General features: G+C 40.2%; 1 protein-coding gene across 1 annotated transcript in view; it reads right to left on the bottom strand.

Moving 5' to 3' along the window:
• Positions 1 to 19222, bottom strand: part of LOC135550684 (coxsackievirus and adenovirus receptor homolog) — a 96858-nt gene extending 77636 nt beyond the window's left edge. Inside the window, exon 1 of the mRNA XM_064981709.1 lies at positions 19057 to 19222. Within this exon, the coding sequence (XP_064837781.1) occupies positions 19057 to 19108 (52 nt within the window). The 5' untranslated portion in view covers positions 19109 to 19222. The remainder of the gene's footprint in view (positions 1 to 19056) is intronic.
• Between the last annotated feature and the right edge of the window lie 777 nt (positions 19223 to 19999).

Here is a 19999-nt window from a genome sequence, read left to right as displayed (position 1 = left end):
AACAATGTTAGCCTACCACTTATCAATCATGGCTCAGACAGACATGGCTACCCACTTCATTAGGTTGCAGCACATGGCAAAAAATAAAAGTCAGTCTGACAAGCACATAATCCCAGTGAAAGTGATGTAAACTTAGAAAGCAGACAGAGGATCTCATAAGACAGAACTACGTCTGTTGTCAGGTAGGAAAGGACCATTAACACACAAGGCAGAGCTGACTGCTATTATACAAGAGATGAGAGCATGTAGCAAATTTAAATTGATCAATGTTATACAAATGTCAAATGTGTAATGTACGTGTAGCACATGTAAATCAGCTGTCCTAGTGTTGACCGTGGCCATTTTCCACAGCTTCATCTCCCAGCAATTAAAAAAAATATGGGCAAAACATTCTAAAAGAAAGTGTCTCTTCCACTTTAGTGATACACTGAATTTACTCAAGGGAATATCTGTCAGGTACGCCTTGTTCATTGTTGGGCATATTACCATAATAAACAGTATTGCATGTTGCGATAGTAACACCCTGAATTCCAATAACTATTTTTATGGAAGTGAACATTTGATCTCCAGCATTGTGGAATATTTACTAACTTCCAAGGGAGACATTTTTCTACCTGATCAATGTCATAACGTCAGAGTCAGATGTTCCCATCCAGAATAGAGCTTGTTTTGCCAGAGCACAATTCCATCTAATCGTTGCGCTGTTTTGTAAGAACTGCTCCTGTAGTCAACTTTAGCTCCAGCAATTCCCTCTAATAGCAGCCAGCTCTGTGTCCAGGAATTACAGCGCATTTGGAAAGTATTCAGACTTAATCCATATTTTGTTACAACCTTGGATTAAATTGTTTCTCCCCCTCACCACACACACAAAAAAAAAGTTCCATAAAAATCAAATCAAATCTTGTGTCACATGCGCTGAAATGCTTAGTTTCAAGTCTTGAAAATATCACCTGTACAGACCCTTTGCTCAGAACTTTCTTGACGCACCTTTGGCAGCGATTACAGCCGAGTCTTCTTGGGTATGAGCTACAACCTTGGCACACCAATATTCCGGGAATTTCTCACATTCTTCTCTTCAGATCCGCTCAAGCTGTCAGATTGGATGGGGAGCGTCACTGCACAGCTATTTTCAGGTCTCTCCAGAGATGTTCGATCGGGTTCAAGTCCGTGCTCTGGCTGGGCCACTCAAGGACATTCAGAGACTTGTTCCGAAGCCACTCCTGCGTTGGCTGTGTGCTTAGGGTCATTGTCCTGTTGGAAGGTGAACCTTCACCCCAGCCTGAAGTCCTGAGCACTCCGGAGCAACTTTTCATTAAGGATCTTGCTGTACTTTGCTCCATTCATCTGTCCCGACTAGTCTTCCAATTCCTGCTGCTGAAAAACATCATCACAGCATGATGCCACCACCATGCTTCACCGTAGGGATGGTGCCAGGTTCTCCAGACGTGACGCTTGGCATTAAGACCAAAGAGATCAGTCTTGGTTTCATCAGACCAGAGAATCTTGTTTCTCATGGTCTTGGAGTCATTAGGTGCCTTCTGACAAACTCCAAGTGGGCTGTCATGTGCCTTTTACTGAGGAGTGGGTTCCGTCTCACCACTCTACCATGAAGGCCTGATTGGTAGAATGCTGCAAAAATGGGAGAACCTTCCAGAAGGACAACCATTTCCACCGAGGAACTCTGGAGCTCTGTCAGAGTGACAATCGGGTTCTTGGTCACCTCCTTGACCTCGACAATCCTGTCTCGGAGCACTACGGACAATTCCTTTGACTTCATGGCTAGGTTTTTGCTCTGACATGCACGGTCAACTGTGGGACCTTATATAGACAGGTGTGTACCTTTCCAAATCATGTCCAATCAATTGAACTTACCATGGTGGAGTCCAGTCACGTTGTAGAAATATCTCAAGGATGATCAATGCAAACACGATGCACCTGAGCTCAATTTCGAGTCTGAGTACTCATGTAAATAAGGTATCAGTTTTTATTTTTAATACACAATTTGCAGTTTTTTTAACCTGTTTTCGCTTTGTCATTATGGGGTAGTGTGTGTAGACTCAGGATTTTTTATTTATTTAATGCATTTTAGAATAAGGCAGTAACGTAAAAAAATGTGGAAAAAGTCAAGGGGTCTGAATACTTAAATGCATTGGCTTCATTAAGACACTTAACAGCTGCTTCCTAAAAGGAGCCTACTACATACAGTACATATGAGCCAGGGCAGCAGACCACCCAGTCACCCGTGTGCCTAAAAGTGTCTGCGAACTGGAATATCATTATGTTACAAAACAGGAGCACATGCATGCGATTAAGGTCATACAATACTAATATATACCATACACCTGTTCCTCCTCCTGACCACCATAACCCAACCTGTCGCACAACAGAGTGACCGACCTGGATGAGCTGCTGATCCCCACACATGGCGGCCGGTGGCTGTGAGATGCACTTCAGTAATTAAATCAGTGTTTGATGTGGCCTGTTGACCTTCCTGTAGTTCATGCACTCAGCCCTCACCACAGAGGACACAGATGTCTCGTTCGTCATCCCCTTACCTATCAGCCCATGGTCATAAAAAGGTGTGCGTGTAACAGCAGGAGAGGGCCCTGCTCTTCAAGGTTAAGGACAAAGAGAGAGGGCAGGTGGTGGTGGCAGATTGCGAATGTTTTCAAACACCTTGATGCGCTGGATGTTGGCATAGTCAGGGAAATAATGAAAATAATGTAAAATGCACTGAAGACCCATTATGTGATGAAATTAAACATTTATACCAGGGATGTGTACTTCCATACTCGCTCTGCTCCTCTGCCACTGCAAAGCAAACCTCCTTGAATTAAAGGAATCAGAAATTGAAATGTAATGCCCTTTGACAACGGAACATGAAAGCACTGCCTGATTTATTTATACTCCCAAGGCACAACAGATTCGGTCTTAACAAAATTCATGAGTGTTAACCAGCTTTGTACATTCACAGCTAAAGTGCAAACTCAATCATACTCGTTGAGTGTTCAGCATAAATAACACACACACACAAAAAAAAAAAGTTGCATGCATATTAATAGTCATCTTGGGAAAACAAATCACTTTTCAGTGCAGACAGGGTTCATTTACATATGTAGACACAATTTACCGGACATTTCAGAAATGTACCGAACCCATATGCATTGGGTGTGTAACCTGATCAGGGCGACCACCCACACAAAATTACCTTTCACATTTAGATTCTGGTAATTCATATTAACAGAACAAGTCGAGGATGCAATGATGTGTGGTCCCTTCTTACCTAATTCTGATTCAAACATCTTCAAAGTGTGCATAACTGTCCACATTTACTTTTCCAACACCACAAGTAACAAAAAAAGCAAAATCCCTAGCCTATGTCAATCTACTATCACCGTAGTAGAAAAGTTGACTTTGTCTATTGGTCAGCTTGTCGAGAAAGAAATGGCCTATTCCAGACAGACTGTGACAGCTGAGGGACGACAGAACCCTAATACATACAACCAGTAGGCCGAGGCTACATAAAACAACAAAACATTAACAAGCAATGAGTCTGATGTAACAGATGAGAAGGATTAGCTTAAAATGTTGTTAAACTATTATTCCTTCACATTATAAGCGCAGCAATGCACACAAGGCAGTAGGCTGCGCGCTAACGGGAAAACAATGCCGTCTAAAGTGTTTTCATATGAAAGACATTTAGAAAGAGGGGAGATCTAACATGCAACAACTAGCTTGGGTTATTAGGGCGGCAGGGTAGCCTAGTGGTTAGAGTGTTGGACTAGTAACCGGAAGGTTGCAAGTTCAAACCCCCGAGCTGACAAGGTACAAATCTGTCGTTCTGCCCCTGAACCCACTAGGCTGTCATTGAAAATAAGAATTTGTTCTTAACTGACTTGCCTAGTTAAATAAAGGTTAAAAAAATATTTATAAAAAAATTTAATATGACAAGGATTGTGCCTTTAACTTTGTTTCATTGTTAAGTGCAAGGTAAGACATGCCTCAAAATGTAGTACAAATGTTCCATTTTCAAACAATTAAGAAAGTATGCATTTTTGAAAACAGCCTCCAGTTTACTGCAAAGTGGTGTGCCGAACTGATGAAGCCTGCCTTCCGTTGCCTATGCATTTGCTGTTTGAGATGCTGTAGCAGCAGCTCTCATGTTGTCTGACAGATTTTCTGCTCAAAGGCTCTGTATGCGATAAGGTACATAACTAATATATACTGTACGAGCCAATTTAATTCCACTAAATTATGCAAATTAACCAATAGACCGATAAGCATGACCAGACAAATGTATTTACATCAACTATTATTTAAAATCAATGAATGGCTAGCATTATTTTGCAAAGGGATTTTTTTCTTCTCCTGGATAAATGCCAGGGACAATTTTATACATTATCGTTTCTATTTATTATTTTTTTCGGCCAAAAGCCAGCTATTACCAACTAACAGAAATCCTGGTATATACGCAATTATAATGTGCCTTGATTTAACACTATACAAGGAATAACTACGCCAGAGGCTAGCAGAGGGGGAGCTTTAAATCAAGGAAATAGTTCAGGCTACAGTCTGTGCATGTTTGCTTTTTCCCCCACGTGCGTGCTGGCAGTCGACAATGCGTAATGTTTCTCAATGAGATAAAGGCTCTAAAAATGGCTTCTCCAACAGCTGCTTCAACTCCCCTCCTAAATCCAGCCCCACCTTCTGCCTGTGCTTCTTATTTTCTGAGCCATAATATTTTTTAAGATTAACTAATGTTCTTAGTGAGAGGGGGTGGGGGGCTTAATGCTGGAAGAGACAGAGTATTATCATATTCTAATAGCCGGTACCAACGCCTGTAACAATACACATAATTGATCAAGCTGACATCTCTATTGAAATATTGTGGGTGTTGCAATCGCCTCAAGGCAGACGGACTCTGCTCAAATGACTGCATGGCAGGGATTTTTGCTTTGAGTATGCCAGGGAATAGATGGGTTCCCATTTTATTCCACCTTTATTTTTCAACAAAAAATAAAAATAATTGTGCAAGAGAGTCAGGATCTAGCTGGCAGGTAGGACAAAGCTGACTGCATACACACACCTGCAGATGCAGAACCCTGTGGCCAGGCCTGTCGCATTGTGTACCATCACACTGTGGTGGTCCAACATGCATAGCGAAGGAAGAGACATGTATTAGCTTAGAATTCTAGAATTATGGACATTCATGTCCTTAAAAAGCTGAATAACCTGAGTTAAACAAAATAGAAATATGGTTTACATAATAAGGAGAACAATCTTAAAAACAGGTTTGGATCAAGGAAATAAAACGTTTAAGCTTTTGGGACGAAGGTATGTTTACAAATTAACCCTGCCCAAAGCAGTGAGTCCTGATCCTTTTCCTCATCTGAAGACACTTCATCCAGACTGTTTAACGTCAAAAACTTCAGAGGAGCAACATTCCCTGAGAGAGGATCAAACAAACTCAAGAGCCTTAAAATGACAGATAGCTGGAGGCCTTATTTATCTGTTGGCTTGTAAAATCACTTCTTAGGCAGAAATAAAGTACATTTCGAGTTGTATTGATGTTTGATGTATTGTCTCAGACTTAGCACCCATAATTTGTAAAGATGTATGTTCGTCTCATTCCACAAGCCATTAATGGAATGTATCTGAAAGGTGCAATATGTAACTTTTCAGGCAATCTGACCAAATTCACACAGAAATGTGAGTTATAGATCTGTCATTCTCATGGAAAACAAGTCCAAAAAGCTGTTATTTCTATGCTTCTCATTAGGGGACGCATGATATATTGGTGAACATATCGGAATCAGACGATATTAGCTTAGGTATAGTTATAGGTATAGTTTAACGCCCATATGTACAAAACTGATGTCAAAGCTGACGTGCATACCTATATAAAGTAGGTACATGACGTAATGACGCCACACAAAATGTTGCACTATACTTACAACACAGCCCACAATGTCTGCTGTGTGGATCGAGCAGTCATTTGAAAGAGTAACAAAATATCAGAGAGACAACTCAAAGGCAAAATCCATTAAAGCCAAGATAATGGAATCCATTGCCCTTGACAATCAACCGTTCTCTGTCGTGGGCAATGTTGGCTTTCGCAGACTGTTCGAGCACTGATACACACTACCAAGAGCGGTATTTTTCAGATGTTGCCCTACCGGAGTTAAACAGTAATAGTGTGTCACTGCTATTGAGTTAACATACAATTGAAGTCGGAAAAATAAACAGCTCGCCAGCTACTTAACCTCTTGAAACTCCCCATCCCGGATCCGGGATTGTGACTAAGCCTCAGGCTCATTAGCATAACGCAACGTTAACGATTTCTGAAAATCGCAAATAAAATTAAAATAATGCGTTTGCTCTCAAGCTTAGCCTTTTCTTAACAACACTGTCATCTCAGATTTTCAAAATATGCTTTTGAACCATAGAAATTGACTAATTTGTGTAAGAGTATGCAAAGCTAGCATAGCATTTTGTGTAGCATGTAGCACGCAACATTTTCACAAAAGCCAGATAACCAAATAAATAAAATCATTTACCTTTGAAGAGCTTCTGATGTTTTCAATGAGGAGACTCCCAGCCACATACCAAATGCGCAGTGTTTCCTGAAAGCGTCTGTGTGTAGGAGAAATCGTTCCGTTTTCTACATTGCGCCTGGCTACCGAAACGAACCGAAAATGCAGTCACCTACAACGTGAAACTTTTTCCGGATTAACTACATAATATCGACCGAAACATGGCAAACGTTGTTTGGAATCAATCCTCAAGGTGTTTTTTCACATATCTCTTCATTGACATGCAGTTCGTGGAAGCTTGCTACTCTCTCTGTGCCCCATGGAAAAATACTGGCAGGTGACTTTTGCGCACCAATTTCGGCGCAGGACACCGGGCGGACACGTGGTAAATGTGGTCTCTTATGGTCAATCTTCCAACGATCTGCCTACAAATACGTCACAATGCTGCAGACACCTTGGGGAAACGACAGAAAGGGCAGACTCATTCCTCTTGCGTTCACAGCCATATAAGGAGATCATGAAAGACAGAGCCTCAAAAATCCTTGTCATTTCCTGGATGCCAAGTCATCTTGGTTTTGCCTGAAGCTCACGTTAAAGGGCACGCACAGAGAAGATATTTGTATTTCTGGACACGTCAGAGTGTTTTCTTTCGAACAGTAGCAATTATATGCATAGTCGAGCATCTTTTTGTGACAAAATATCTTGTTTAAAACGGGAACGTTTTTCTTCCAAAAATGAAATAGCGCCACCATAAGTGTAAGAGGTTCAAACTTCTTATGGCTTAGATCCCGCTAACGGGATCAATATGATAACAGCCGGTGAAAGTGCAGGGCTCCAAATTCAAAACAGAAATCTCATAATTAAAATTGCTCATATATAAATAAGTATTTTACACCATTTTAAAGATAAAAACTTGTTGTTAATCCAACCAGTGTCCGATTTCAAAAAGGCTTTACAGCAAAAGCACACCAAACGATTATGTTAGGTCAGCACCTTGTCACAGAAAAACAGCCATTTTTCCAGCCAAAAGCAGAAAGAGAAATTAATCACTAACCTTTGATGATCTTCATCAGATGACATACATGTATTGTGTAACATGAAGTCCTATGAATGTTTTGTTCGATAAAGTGCATATTTATATCCCAAAATCTCAGTTTACATTGGCGTGTTATGTTCAGTAATGTTTTGCTTCCAAAACATCTGGTGATTTTGCAGACAGCCACATCAATTTACAGAAATAGTCATCATAAACTTTAATATAAGATACAAGTGTTATGCACAGAATTAGAGATATACTTCTTAACTTGTTATGGCTGCAATCCCGATATTGGGATAAGTGTCATCAACAACCGCTGAATAGCATAGCGCTACATACAATAAATATTAGTATAAATATTTATATTCATGAAATCACAAGTGCAATGCAATATAGGAAAACACAGCTTAGCGTTTTGTTAATCCACCTGTCGTGTTTTTCAGCAAAAGCAATCCAAGCGTTTGTGTAAGTTTATCGATCGCACGACAAAACATTAAGTACACTTAGCATCAGGTAGCTCGGTCACGAAAATCAGAAAAGCAATCAAATTAATCGTTTACCTTTGATGATCTTCGGATGTTTTCACTCACGAGACTCCCAGTTACACAAATGTTCCTTTAGTTCCATAAAGATTATTTTTAGATCCAAAATACCTCCGTTTGTTTGTCACGTTATGTTCAGAAATCCACAGGAAAGAGCGGTCACGACAACGCAGACAAAAATTCCAAATAGTTTCCATAATGTCCACAGAAACATGTCAAATATTTTTTATAATCAATCCTCCGGTTGTTTTTAAAATATATAATCGATAATATATCAACCGCAAATGTCTTTCAGAGTAGGAGAGGGGAAAACAATGGCTGTCCAAATTCTGTTGCGCGAGCAAAACTCGTGACCACTTGACACGATGTTATCGTTCTGGCTCATTTTTCAAAATAAAAGCCTGAAACTATGTCTGAAGATTGTTGACACCTTGAGAAAGCGATAGGAAAAGGAATCTGGTTCATATCCCTTTAAATCCAGCAAAGGGAGGCTATGGAACATGGAGTTCACAAAAATAGAAGCTACTTCCTGTTTTGATTTACCCCAGGGTTTTGCCTGCAATTTCGGTTCTGTTATACTCACAGACAATATTTTGACAGTTTTGGAAAGTTTAGAGTGTTTTCTATCCAATACTAATATGCATATATTAGCAAGACTGAGGAGCTGGCCGTTTACAATGGGCACCTTTTCATCAAAGCTACTCAATACTGCCACTGCAGCCATAAAAAGTTAACGCAACCGCTGTGTCGGATTTCAAAAACAATTTACGAAACAAGCAAACCATGCAATAATCTGAGTACGGCACTCAGACAACAAATCAAGCCATACAGATATCTGCCATGTTGGAGTAAACAGAAGTTAGAAAGAGTTATAAATATGAATTTACCTTTGATGATCTTCATCAGAGTGCACTCCCAGGAATCCCAGTTCCACAATAAATGTTTGATTTGTTCGATGAAGTCCATCATTTATGTCCAAACACCTCCTTTTGTTAGCGCGTTCACAAATCCAAACTCACAATGCGGGGGCAGGTCCAAGCGAAAGTTCAGAAATAAAGTCGTATTAGAGTTCTTGGAAACAAATCAAACAAAGTATAGAATCAATCTTTAGGATGTTTTTATCATAAATCTTCAATAATGTTCCAACTGGAGAACTCCTTTGTCTTCAGAAATGCAATGTAACACAAGCTAACTCTCACGTGAACGCACGTGACCAGCTCGTGGCACTCTGCCAGACCACTACTCATTCGGCACCCATTCCCCCCTCCTTCACAGCAGAAGCATCAAACAAGGTTTAATAGACTTGACATCTAGTGGAAGCCTTAGGAAGTGCAATTTGACCCCATAGACACTGTATATTCGATAGGCAAAGAGTTGACAAACTACAAACCTCAGATTTCCCACTTCCTGGTTGGATTTTTTTCTCAGGTTTTTGCCTGACATTTGAGTTCTGTTATACTCACATACATCATTCAAACAGTTTTAGAAACTGAAGAGTTAGATGAGTTACACAAGTCAGAAATAGAGATATGAATATCATCGAAGGTAAGTGATTAATTCTATGGTTGCACTCAGAAGACATTTATTTATTCAAGAAATGTTCCTTTTGTTTCGATAAAGTCTCTTTATATCCAAAAACCTCAGTTTTGTTTGTGAGTTTTCTTCAGTACTCCACAGGCTCAAACGAAGTCACAACAGGCAGACAAAAACAATTGTATACATAAAGTTCATAGAAACATGTCAAACAATGTTTATATTCAATCCTCAGGTTGTTTTTAGCCTCAATAATCGATAATATTTCAACCGGACAATAACGTCATCAATATAAAAGGTAAACAAGAAAGGCACTCTCTCGGTCGCGAGCATGAAAAAGCTCTGACATGGCTGGGTCCACTCATTCCGACTGCTCTTACTCCCTCATTTTTCAGAATACAAGCCTGTAAAATGTTCTAAAAATTGTTGACATTTAGTGGAAGGCATAGGAAGTGCAATTTGAGTCCTAAGTCAATGGATACTGTATTGGCATTGAATAGAAAACTACAACATCAAAAATCCTTTTCGCCTGCCAAATCAGTTCTGTTATACTCACAGATACTATTTTAACAGTTTTGTTATCTTTAGAGTGTTTTCTATCCAAATGCACCAATTATATGTATATCCTATCTTCTGGAACTAAGTAGAAGGCAGTTTAATGTGGGTACGAATGCTACCCCCTACCCTAGAGAAGTTGACCCTGTTGCACAAAGCTAATCTTATAAGCAGCCAGCTAGTTTCATCTGGCTAGTGATGCTCGACTGAAGCGGGTTGTGTTGTGAAGCTAGGCACAATAAGGATTAGGCACAAGTGGAATTTGCCGTTTGCCTTCAAGATAAAAGTACGTCATTGACAGTGATGCAAATGAATACAAACAGAATTGTGCAAAGTCCACTATTGTGGTTAATCCTTATTGTGCTTGCTTCACATAGATGGGTCACCCCACCATTAGTCAAATAAGAACCGTTTTATAAATGAGGGTTATTTTAGGTGACACCTAGCTAACTATAGTAACTGAAACAGATGTGTTATTTGACATGCATCTTTGACACGCAAAGACCCAAACGGCATTCCATAGAAATCCTGCAAGAGAATGAAATGACTGAACAAATGAACAACGAAACAGAACAGCAAGTAAGTGTAAGAAATAGCTTTAGATGATATTTTACTGGTAATGGGGACATACATAAATGCCAACAAAATAAATTTTTGGTCAGTGTGGTGTGCGTAAACTTTATTTAACTAGGCAAGTCAGTTAAGAACAAATTCTTATTTATAATGATGGCCGGACGACACTGGGCCAATTGTGCGCCGCCCTATGATACTCCCAATCACAGCCGGATGTGATACAGCCTGGATTCAAACCGGGACTGTAGTGACACCTCTTGCACTGAGATGCAGTGCCTTAGACGCCTGCGTCCATGTGTGTGTGTGTTAACAATACTAGAACTCTTAAAAGGCCGCTAAAATTGTAAATATCGGTTTATCGTTGTCAGTTTTGTTGGCAAGGAAAATATTGGATATTGGTATCGGCCAAAAATGTCATATCGGTAAATCACTACTTCTCATTCTTGCATCTTTTACTTTTGTTCACCAACTTCAAACAGCTGTAAACAAAATATGTTTGGTTATTGAAAACATTTCACAGCGGTGTAGATGGTATACAATAATTCACTACAGTATAGTTGCTTGTTGTGTCACAAATTTAAATTATGAGAACTATTCGAATTTTAGCAAACAGATAATGGGGGAGCGATTTCTGCATGGTGCATCTTTAAGTTTCAGATCCATTGTTTAGGACTCATTTGTGAGAAAGAAAAAAAAGAGTCAGACTTAAGGTTTTTAGAGACCTGCACACCAGGAGTAGCGTTAACGCAGAATTCAGTGTTTTTCACGCAGGAAAAAAAAAAATAATAATAAATATATATATATGTTGTGTAAACGCAGATTTAAAATGCAATTTTTTTGTAATTTCTGCTCGGCATCAGAATAATGTGTAGTTAATTTCCTCCAGTGATTGTCTTGGTGTAGCCTAATTTTCTCTAGTAAAATGTAAGATTAATTTCAAGCATAACATTAGGTCATGTACAGGAATGCAAACTGGTGAGGACCTAAAAAGGTGACACTTTTTTTTGCACAGAAACACGAAAATAAAATAAAAATACCTGCTAGGGGGAAATGCAGGTTTTAACTAATTAAACAAAATAATATGATCTACATGATCAGCCTGTGTGTAAAATACAAAGTGGTTAATGTGAACCTAATTCACAGCTAAAAGATGTAAAAGAAAGCACTCCAATTATGTATTGCCTAGACTAAACTGCAAATGACTCACGCGTTTAGAAAAACAATACACTAATATTGCATTTAGCCATGACAGCCTTTATAATAGAACACTTGTGACCACACACACACACTGCACTTGGGAAAAAAACATCTTAAAGTAGAAATAGAATGAAACAGGCATTCTATTTTTGCTCGATTATAGTGGCCACTATAGTAAACATTGATCATGTGCACAAGGCTACATGTGTGCAAAAATAACATTCATCCACTATTGAAAAAGTGAGAAAGATGGAAAGTGTGTGGTGTTGCTTTCAACTCTGTGGCCTTCAGTTTAAGCCAGGCCCAGCTCCACTTGATCCCCGAATCCACTTGTTTCACAAGCAACGCCTCATTTTCACCTAATTCTTTCATTCTGAAAATTAACCACATATTGTAGAGGGAAATACTTTAGTTGCTGCTTACTGGACCCTGGCAATCGGTGTGAAATGTTGACTAGTTAACTGTGTTATAATTTGCGGAACAGCAAGGAGTTGTAACGTTATACCAATTAATACTATAGCTAATTGGTTAGATTGCTAACGTTAGCTCATCTGATGTTGTACCGTTAGCTAGCTAAAGTTCGCCGTCTGCCTTCATTAGCCAGCTAATTTTCACACCACAAACTCAATTGTTTGATCAGTTAAGTTTGCTAATGTTGCTCAACATTTCTCTGGCTAGCTAACGGCGAAGTCGATCCAGCTAGCAAGACACTTAACACTAAAATTAACATTACTTGTTCCACCACACTTTCTCCCTCAACTCAAAACTTTCCAAATGCCAGTTGTTTTTCGGTTACAGCTCATGAAGTACGCTTGTCACCTTCGTCTCCGTGGTCAGGCTTCTCACCAACATTTTATCGTTCAGGGGACGCGCTGCTGTAACTGGCAAACAGCCTTTCTACTCTCTGCTGTCTTTCCAGAGCATGCGCTAATGCTGCAAATAGCAAATTGGTTGTCTCCTCTCTCTTCAATCGCCTGCTGCATTCTGTTATGTGAATGATTGGCTGAGCCTTAGATACAGCCAGTATTGCTCCAAACGTGCATCACTTGTTCGCTTACAGCCAGTAATGTGATCCAACCCCCCCCCCCCTTTTTTTCAAAAAAAGACCATGCTTTTTCATTGTAGGCACATTTCATTGTGTGGCTGCTTGCCAAATAGTGTTGCACTTCGGATGAAAATGAAGTGATTTCCTACCGAATGTTTTGCACTAATGTATTTTCTGTGAAAAAAAAATAGCTGCGGACCTTGACTTTCAATATCAAACGCAGGTGGAATGGTTTACAACGCAAATTTTTGGATGGCCCGCGTTTTGAAAATGCAGATTTCTTAACTATAACGCGACCTCTGGCACACTTGACCTTACGATTCTGCCATTGACTGTAAATCCATGCTCCAAATGAAAGTTTTCATTTAAATGTTTTATTTTATTTAATAAGAGATACGTGGATAACAAAAGATGGCCCAAATTTGGCAAAGAAATCCCTCATACCATGCATGATAAACGCTCCGTGAGTCCTTTAGCCTATTCATTCTTCTACAGGAGCAGGGCAGTTGAGCGATCAAACAGGTGAATTTGAAAAATTATATTTCCGTCACAGTTAGCCATTTATCCATCAGGGACCATTATTCCTTATTTGGGGATGGAGGGTGTTGCAGGGCTGTGCGTATGTGATCATCGAGTGACCCAGTGATGGATGTGGTGGGGTGTTCATCATCTTAACAGACCTTCAGCCTGATGACTGATGGGAGGGGAGAATCAGCAGCACCGTAACCTTTTTTTGTTTGTTATTGAAAGGTTAAAACACACCACACAAACACAGGGAAAATTCCATTCAATAGTGCACATCCAATATTTTATGGCACATCTGCATTGTAATCATTAAGCAAGCAACATACGTTGTGCAACGAGTAAAATTAAAAATTACATTTCGTATTGGACAAGCCCAGGTTCCTAATGAACACAACCCTGCACCAATCCCACCTTACATATCTTTACCAGTCACAATTCACTTTATTCCCTCATTGAAACATTGATGGGCTAGCCCAGGGATTCAGAAACGTTTTAACTCAGGCCCCCTTTCAGCATTGAAGGGTTACTAATAGCTCCTCCCTGTGTAGGCTAGTGCTTTGGCACTGCATCTCAGTGTTAGAGGCGGCACTACAGATCCTGGTTCGATTCCAAGCTGTATCACAACCAGCCGTGATTGGGAGTCCAATAGGGCAGCGCAAAATTATCCCAAAATCGTCCGGTTTAAGGTTTGGCCGGGGTAGGCAGTCATTGTAAATAAGAAACTGTTCTTAACTGACTTGCCTAGTCAAATAAAACTTGTGAATAAGGAATTAACTCTGAACACAGTGGCATCCCCGCCAGCTTGTAAACGAGGCTTGAAAACAAGAGCTACTATTAATCATGATCACTGGCCGTAATGGAATGCAATCGGCACGACTTAATGGTCCACTCGCTCTCCAAACCGAAAACGAAAGGATAACATTTTTGAAAAGGGAGGGGGTTAGCAAGTGTGTTTCGGGTTAGGGATCGGCGTCGTTTCGCACTCCCGGGCAGACGAGGGAACAAGGCGTCACTCCACGCAGGGCCTGTATGACTCCAGCATGTTAAAATATTTAAGGTCCGCCTGGGTCTCTGAATATTCATGGACTGTCGTCCTCATCATGAGATTGTGAAGGACACAGCAGCATCGTCCCCGGAGTGTAATCCAATTCTACATGTTCTTGCTTTATATTCCAAGGACGAAACGGGGCCTCGGGCAGAGTGAGTAAGTGAGTGAGTGGGGCCGAGCGGGCGGATGTTGGGTTGGAGGTGAAGCTCGCTGCTGCCAGAAAAAGAGGAGGGATGCAACTGTTGCAGCCATGTCACGAGAACTGAATTTGAAATGATGACCTCAAGCCAACACTGCCCGTCTACATTGGGCCGATGCATGACAATAGCTCAAGTTGAACAGTTCATGATGCCTTCTCTTATCGCTCTTGCTTTGTGTCCGTTTCTAGATAAAGGGCAGACTTTCCAAACAGTGAAATATAGAAATAAACTGATATGTTCTAGTGCAATATGGATTATCACCTGAGCAAATAAATATTGATTTATTTCAAAGAGGGTAACTGAAAACTAGGCTGACTGGCTGCCTGAAACTCCACTCTACTTTGAGATACTACAATATGATATTCTTGTTTGAGTCAAAAGGGTGCGTTTAAGACAGGACAAAACAACCTCACCCTGGCCGTGATCAGCTAACAATAGCCGAAGACCATTTATAAACCAGGTGGTGCGAGCCATGAATGCTGATTGGTTGAAAGCTGTGGGTATGACTAAACAATGATTTTTACTGTTCTAATTACATTGGTAACCAGTTTATAATAGCAATAAGGCACCTCTGGGTTCTGTGGTATATGACCAATATATCACGGCTAAAGGCTGTATCCAGGCACTCCATACTGGCTATATACCACACCTCCTCCGGGCCATATTGTTTAATTATACAATGGGTGGTTTGGAATTCCCATTGTTAGAGTCTATCCCGCCCATTATATACACTCGATAACATACACATGGACAGGTTCATAAAAAGTGCCATCGTTTACATCATTACCTAGCAACGCACTACTACTTTTACAGATCAACTGCCAAGCCATGAAACTTACAAACATGAGCACCACTGTAAAAAGCATATAGACATCTGACATTTGCAAACAATATTGCAATATTGAAATTTGATCTCCACTGTGTCCCATAATAAAGAACATGTTGGGAGTTGGGAAGAGACAGACTAAGGCTTTTCTCAGTCAGTCGAAATCATAAAATCAGCACAATTGTTAAGGATATATGCAAAGAAATGCAGCTAGTTTGCCATCTTTCCAGCTTCAATCTGAAGTGATTGTGTGAGCTGAGTAGTTGGCTAGCTAGCAGGGGGGGACTATTTTTGTTTGCCACAGCAACCTGCAAAGTTATGGAACTATCAACCAGTGCTCGGGTAGTTTTGCTTTACCTGACAGTCAAAATTAATAGAACTAATGACCAGAGAACACCTAAAATTGCACTTGACAACCAGTGTTAGTGAATGTAGCATCGCGGTTTGTTGAAAAATGGATTGTTTGGGAATAATTTAGCTTTTTAATGCTGGTAACTCGCAGTACAAAAAGCAATAATACACTTGAGTCCATGTGTTATGACATTTTACTATACCATGTCACAGTCATGATAAAGATTTCACATGGCCTCTAATGTATTATTGCTTAAGTGAACAAATAAAAACATTTGTGAAAGAATTTAGTTTATGAGATTGACTCAAAGGAGTTATTTCAGACCCACCAATACAATAGAGAAAGGCTTCATTTGAATGAGACCCAAACCCAATCACACTCCCAGGATCTACTTGCTTGTTTTCACAAGGTATCCTAGCAACAAGCTTCCAGCTGGCACAGTGAAGTGCAGCATGCTTATCAGGTAACAACATCCAAGGTCTGCTGCACCATTAGTCTCTCTGCGTTTACCTTACCCTAGGTCCCCAGCTTCACTCAGCACTGACCAGTCCACAGCCAGCTCTACAAGAGACCTCATCAGGTTTCTGTGAAAATAACTGGCCAGGCCCCACAACTTAAACCAACACAGTCAAGTGCTGACTGGCTGGAGGATGTTTACTGGCATCTGCTTATTGTAGCCAGGACCGTGGAGAAGATATTGAGAACGTACCTCTGACAGAACAAACACAGAAAGCACCTTAGACACAGCCTAGACACAGCTTTGAAACAAGCCTCGGAAAGAGGAGAATCACCTTTGAGGTTGAGCTCCCTGTAAAAGCTCATTTGTTTCAGTTGGCAAAGCTAGCCTATATGAAAACTGTTACATCTCAGAAGTCCAACTATAACCCTCAACACCCTTTACTTTATATTCTTGCTAATTATTTGTGAAGCACTCATGTAGGCCTAGGCCTTATACAATAATATAATCTTCATTAAGCCTAATTTATAGGCTAGACTAGGCATACTTCATTTAAAGAAATGCCCAAAGTTGCATTGAATCCCAATTGTGAAGAGGCTGCCTATGCATCATTGTGCCATGTCAGATGAATGCCATGATAAGTCTGGTAAAAATGCCATGCTTGTCTACTCTGCTGAAGTGGGACAGTGCCCCAAATGATGAGCTCATGAAGCCATTATAATGGTAATGAGCCTCTCCACTAATGTACAACAATGTACAGCATGAGCAAAAACCACATTGTTGGGCTAGTATAACACCCCTAATCAAACCTTTAACACTGCAGAAAGAGATGTGCCTGCCTGTGGAAACAAAGCACTTCATTATTGCAGGGCTTTTATCTGTAACCAGTGGAGAGGAACGACATTGCTCTGCCCGTGGCTCTTCGCGGTCAGAGCAATATTTTTTTAGTTTCTTATTCAACGCGCCGTCCAGCTGCTGGCGGTAACGCACCATTAACATTGGATGTCAACTGCCGTTAAACCCCATGGAAGATGTAGAATACAGTTTAGCAATCTGCTACGGACGCATCTTTGCCAGAAGAATAGGCTACCTGGCGACTTCATTGATCATTTTCATATTTCAGATAGGCCTAGTTTGGGTGGGTTAATTATATACCCCAGTATCTAGGCCTACTGGCTATGTCTAAAGATAGCTGTAACATCATAATGCCTTCCATACTTATGGGATGAAGATTTAACATTCTGACAAAGTAATTACGATATTTGTGAGCAAGAAAAAGGTTAGACAGATCATGCTTTCCATCCAATCATGCAACCGCGGCATACAGGTAGGCCGTATGATCATGCTTTCTGTGGACTCCAGAGAAGTGACATGATATCCCTAGATGATATTGACTGCTAACATGAATGACTAAGCTCAAAATGCAGGAGTAAAACAGTTCATTTCTGGATCTTGCTTTTTTTTTTAAATGCATCAATGGCAGGCTACATTTGTTCAGGGATTGTGTGCGAGGTCAAAAGCTTTGAACCACTTCTTTTTGGGGGTTGTGGATCAAAAGGTTTGAGAACCAACTGGCCTACAGTACCATGGTACTGAGAGAGGAGGAGGAATGGGCTGATTTCAGTGTAAATTCCAGGACAGCAACAAGGACACAAAGTGTGAGGAGTGTGAGAAATTATTAACAGGCAGTCAGTCAGAAGAAAATGGCCTCAATAAATCCCTCATATATTTACTGGCGAAGGATTGTGAATCAAGGATAATATCAAGGATAATCTCTATCTATAAGGCTAAAGGAAATATTAAAACGGGCTACACTAAATATAGGCCCAATGGTTGAAATGACACACTCACAGTAACATTAACATATTTCATGGACATAAATCTGGTCGATAATCACCTAACATGTAATTAATTTCTCTCTGGGTTTAAAAAGCACACCCTTGGCGCGGGAGGGGGATAAAGTTTACATGGTATTGGCAGATGGCTGACAGAAACTGCAGCACTTTGAAGCCCTTTACAGGTTCTAAGGCAGATCAGGCTATTGTGTGTTAACGTTATGCACTAACTAATGCAAAACAAAAACATCGCTTGATAGGTAGCGTTCAAAAATGCGTTGCAGAATGAACCAATTTCTCCCACGATGTAACAGCTAGCTCAGGCACATGAAATAACCATAAAATAAAATAAACCATGTGTTCGAAAAATTACATTCTTGAAGTAAAAAAGAATTTCCAGTAAATTGAAGAATAATAGCCTCTAGTATGGAATTTCAGAATTCCTGCATGGAATGTGGGGTGATCACACATTTTGACCAGTGATGCAATTTGGAATTCTCAGCTAACGCTAGCTAGCAAAACTATGTTAAAAAGCTATTTTCAATATTCTTTCAGTGAAAACAGGAGTAACCAAGTGAGTATAATATGAAGTAAAGTTACGTCACATGTAATTCCATAGAGCAGCCTACCAGATCGTTATTTTAGTCGCAAACATCTAAAAGTTAACTTTTTAGCATGTTGCTCGCCAGCGCAACGAGTGAGACGACCTGTGTAACGTTGCATACTCACCACTCCATTTTCGATCGCTCTTTTGAAAATTGCGGATTAAAAAAAAGTACCCGGTGGAAGCAAAACTTACCTGCAATGAGAATAATCAATACAGAGCAGAGGTGGGATATCGAGAAATCCATTCCTTTCTGTCTATTCCAATACTTTTCCTTTAAAACTCGGTTGAAAAAAAATAACTTCTGCGGCGCTCCTGACAGACAGACCACTCTCCCGAAGCATCAAAACTCTCCGATCCTTTTTCGCCTCAGCAGGTGCATAGGAGAGCAGGAGTCTAGACACGTGATTTCCGGAGGGTAACAAAGTCGAGTGTACCAAGATACTTTTACGCCCCCTACCGTATTAGGCTATGCTGCCGCGTTCAAGTGCGGTCGGAAACTCCTAGTTCCCAGTGGGAAATGTCACTTGAATGACCCAAATCTGAATTACAGGAGGGAAACTACTCAGAGAAAATATTAGCCGAGTTGCGACGTTTCACCAGACCTTTTACCCCAAAATTAATCCGCTTTTGACAACTACAACCTTATCAATATGGATAATGTAGCTAGTCTGACCATATTGTGAATGTTTAATAAACCAGCTAACTTTATTAGCAATGTTAGCAAGCTTTTCAAGCTAGCTAAAATCGTATTGGTTGAATAGTAGTTTGATTTCCAACGGCTTGAACACAATCATGTTGGACTTACCTCTTCCCAGTTTCCTATAATATTTCGCCCGAGCACGTGAAGCCAGCAATACAACAATGAACACAGCTTCCCAATAGTTAAATTGTCATTTTACTGTTCAACCATTTGAAATACTGTAAACCAGACAAGCTATAAGAATGTTTGGAAAAACTTTAAAACGTAGCCTATGACATTGCAAACATGCTTTTGAAAAGCATCAGAAAGACTGAATTGAACAGGTGTCATCCATATACCTACATGCTTCTTTTGATTGTGTGTACTGTAGGCCTACAGGTGGTTCAAATATTAAGTTATTTAATATTTACCAGATATGGCCTCTGATGGTGTGAA

The sequence above is a fragment of the Oncorhynchus masou genome, chromosome 12 (assembly GCF_036934945.1).
Source record: "Oncorhynchus masou masou isolate Uvic2021 chromosome 12, UVic_Omas_1.1, whole genome shotgun sequence".
In the NCBI taxonomy this organism is placed as follows: domain Eukaryota; kingdom Metazoa; phylum Chordata; class Actinopteri; order Salmoniformes; family Salmonidae; genus Oncorhynchus; species Oncorhynchus masou.
Note: the sequence above shows the minus strand (reverse complement) of the source record. Positions and strands in the feature narration are given on the sequence as shown.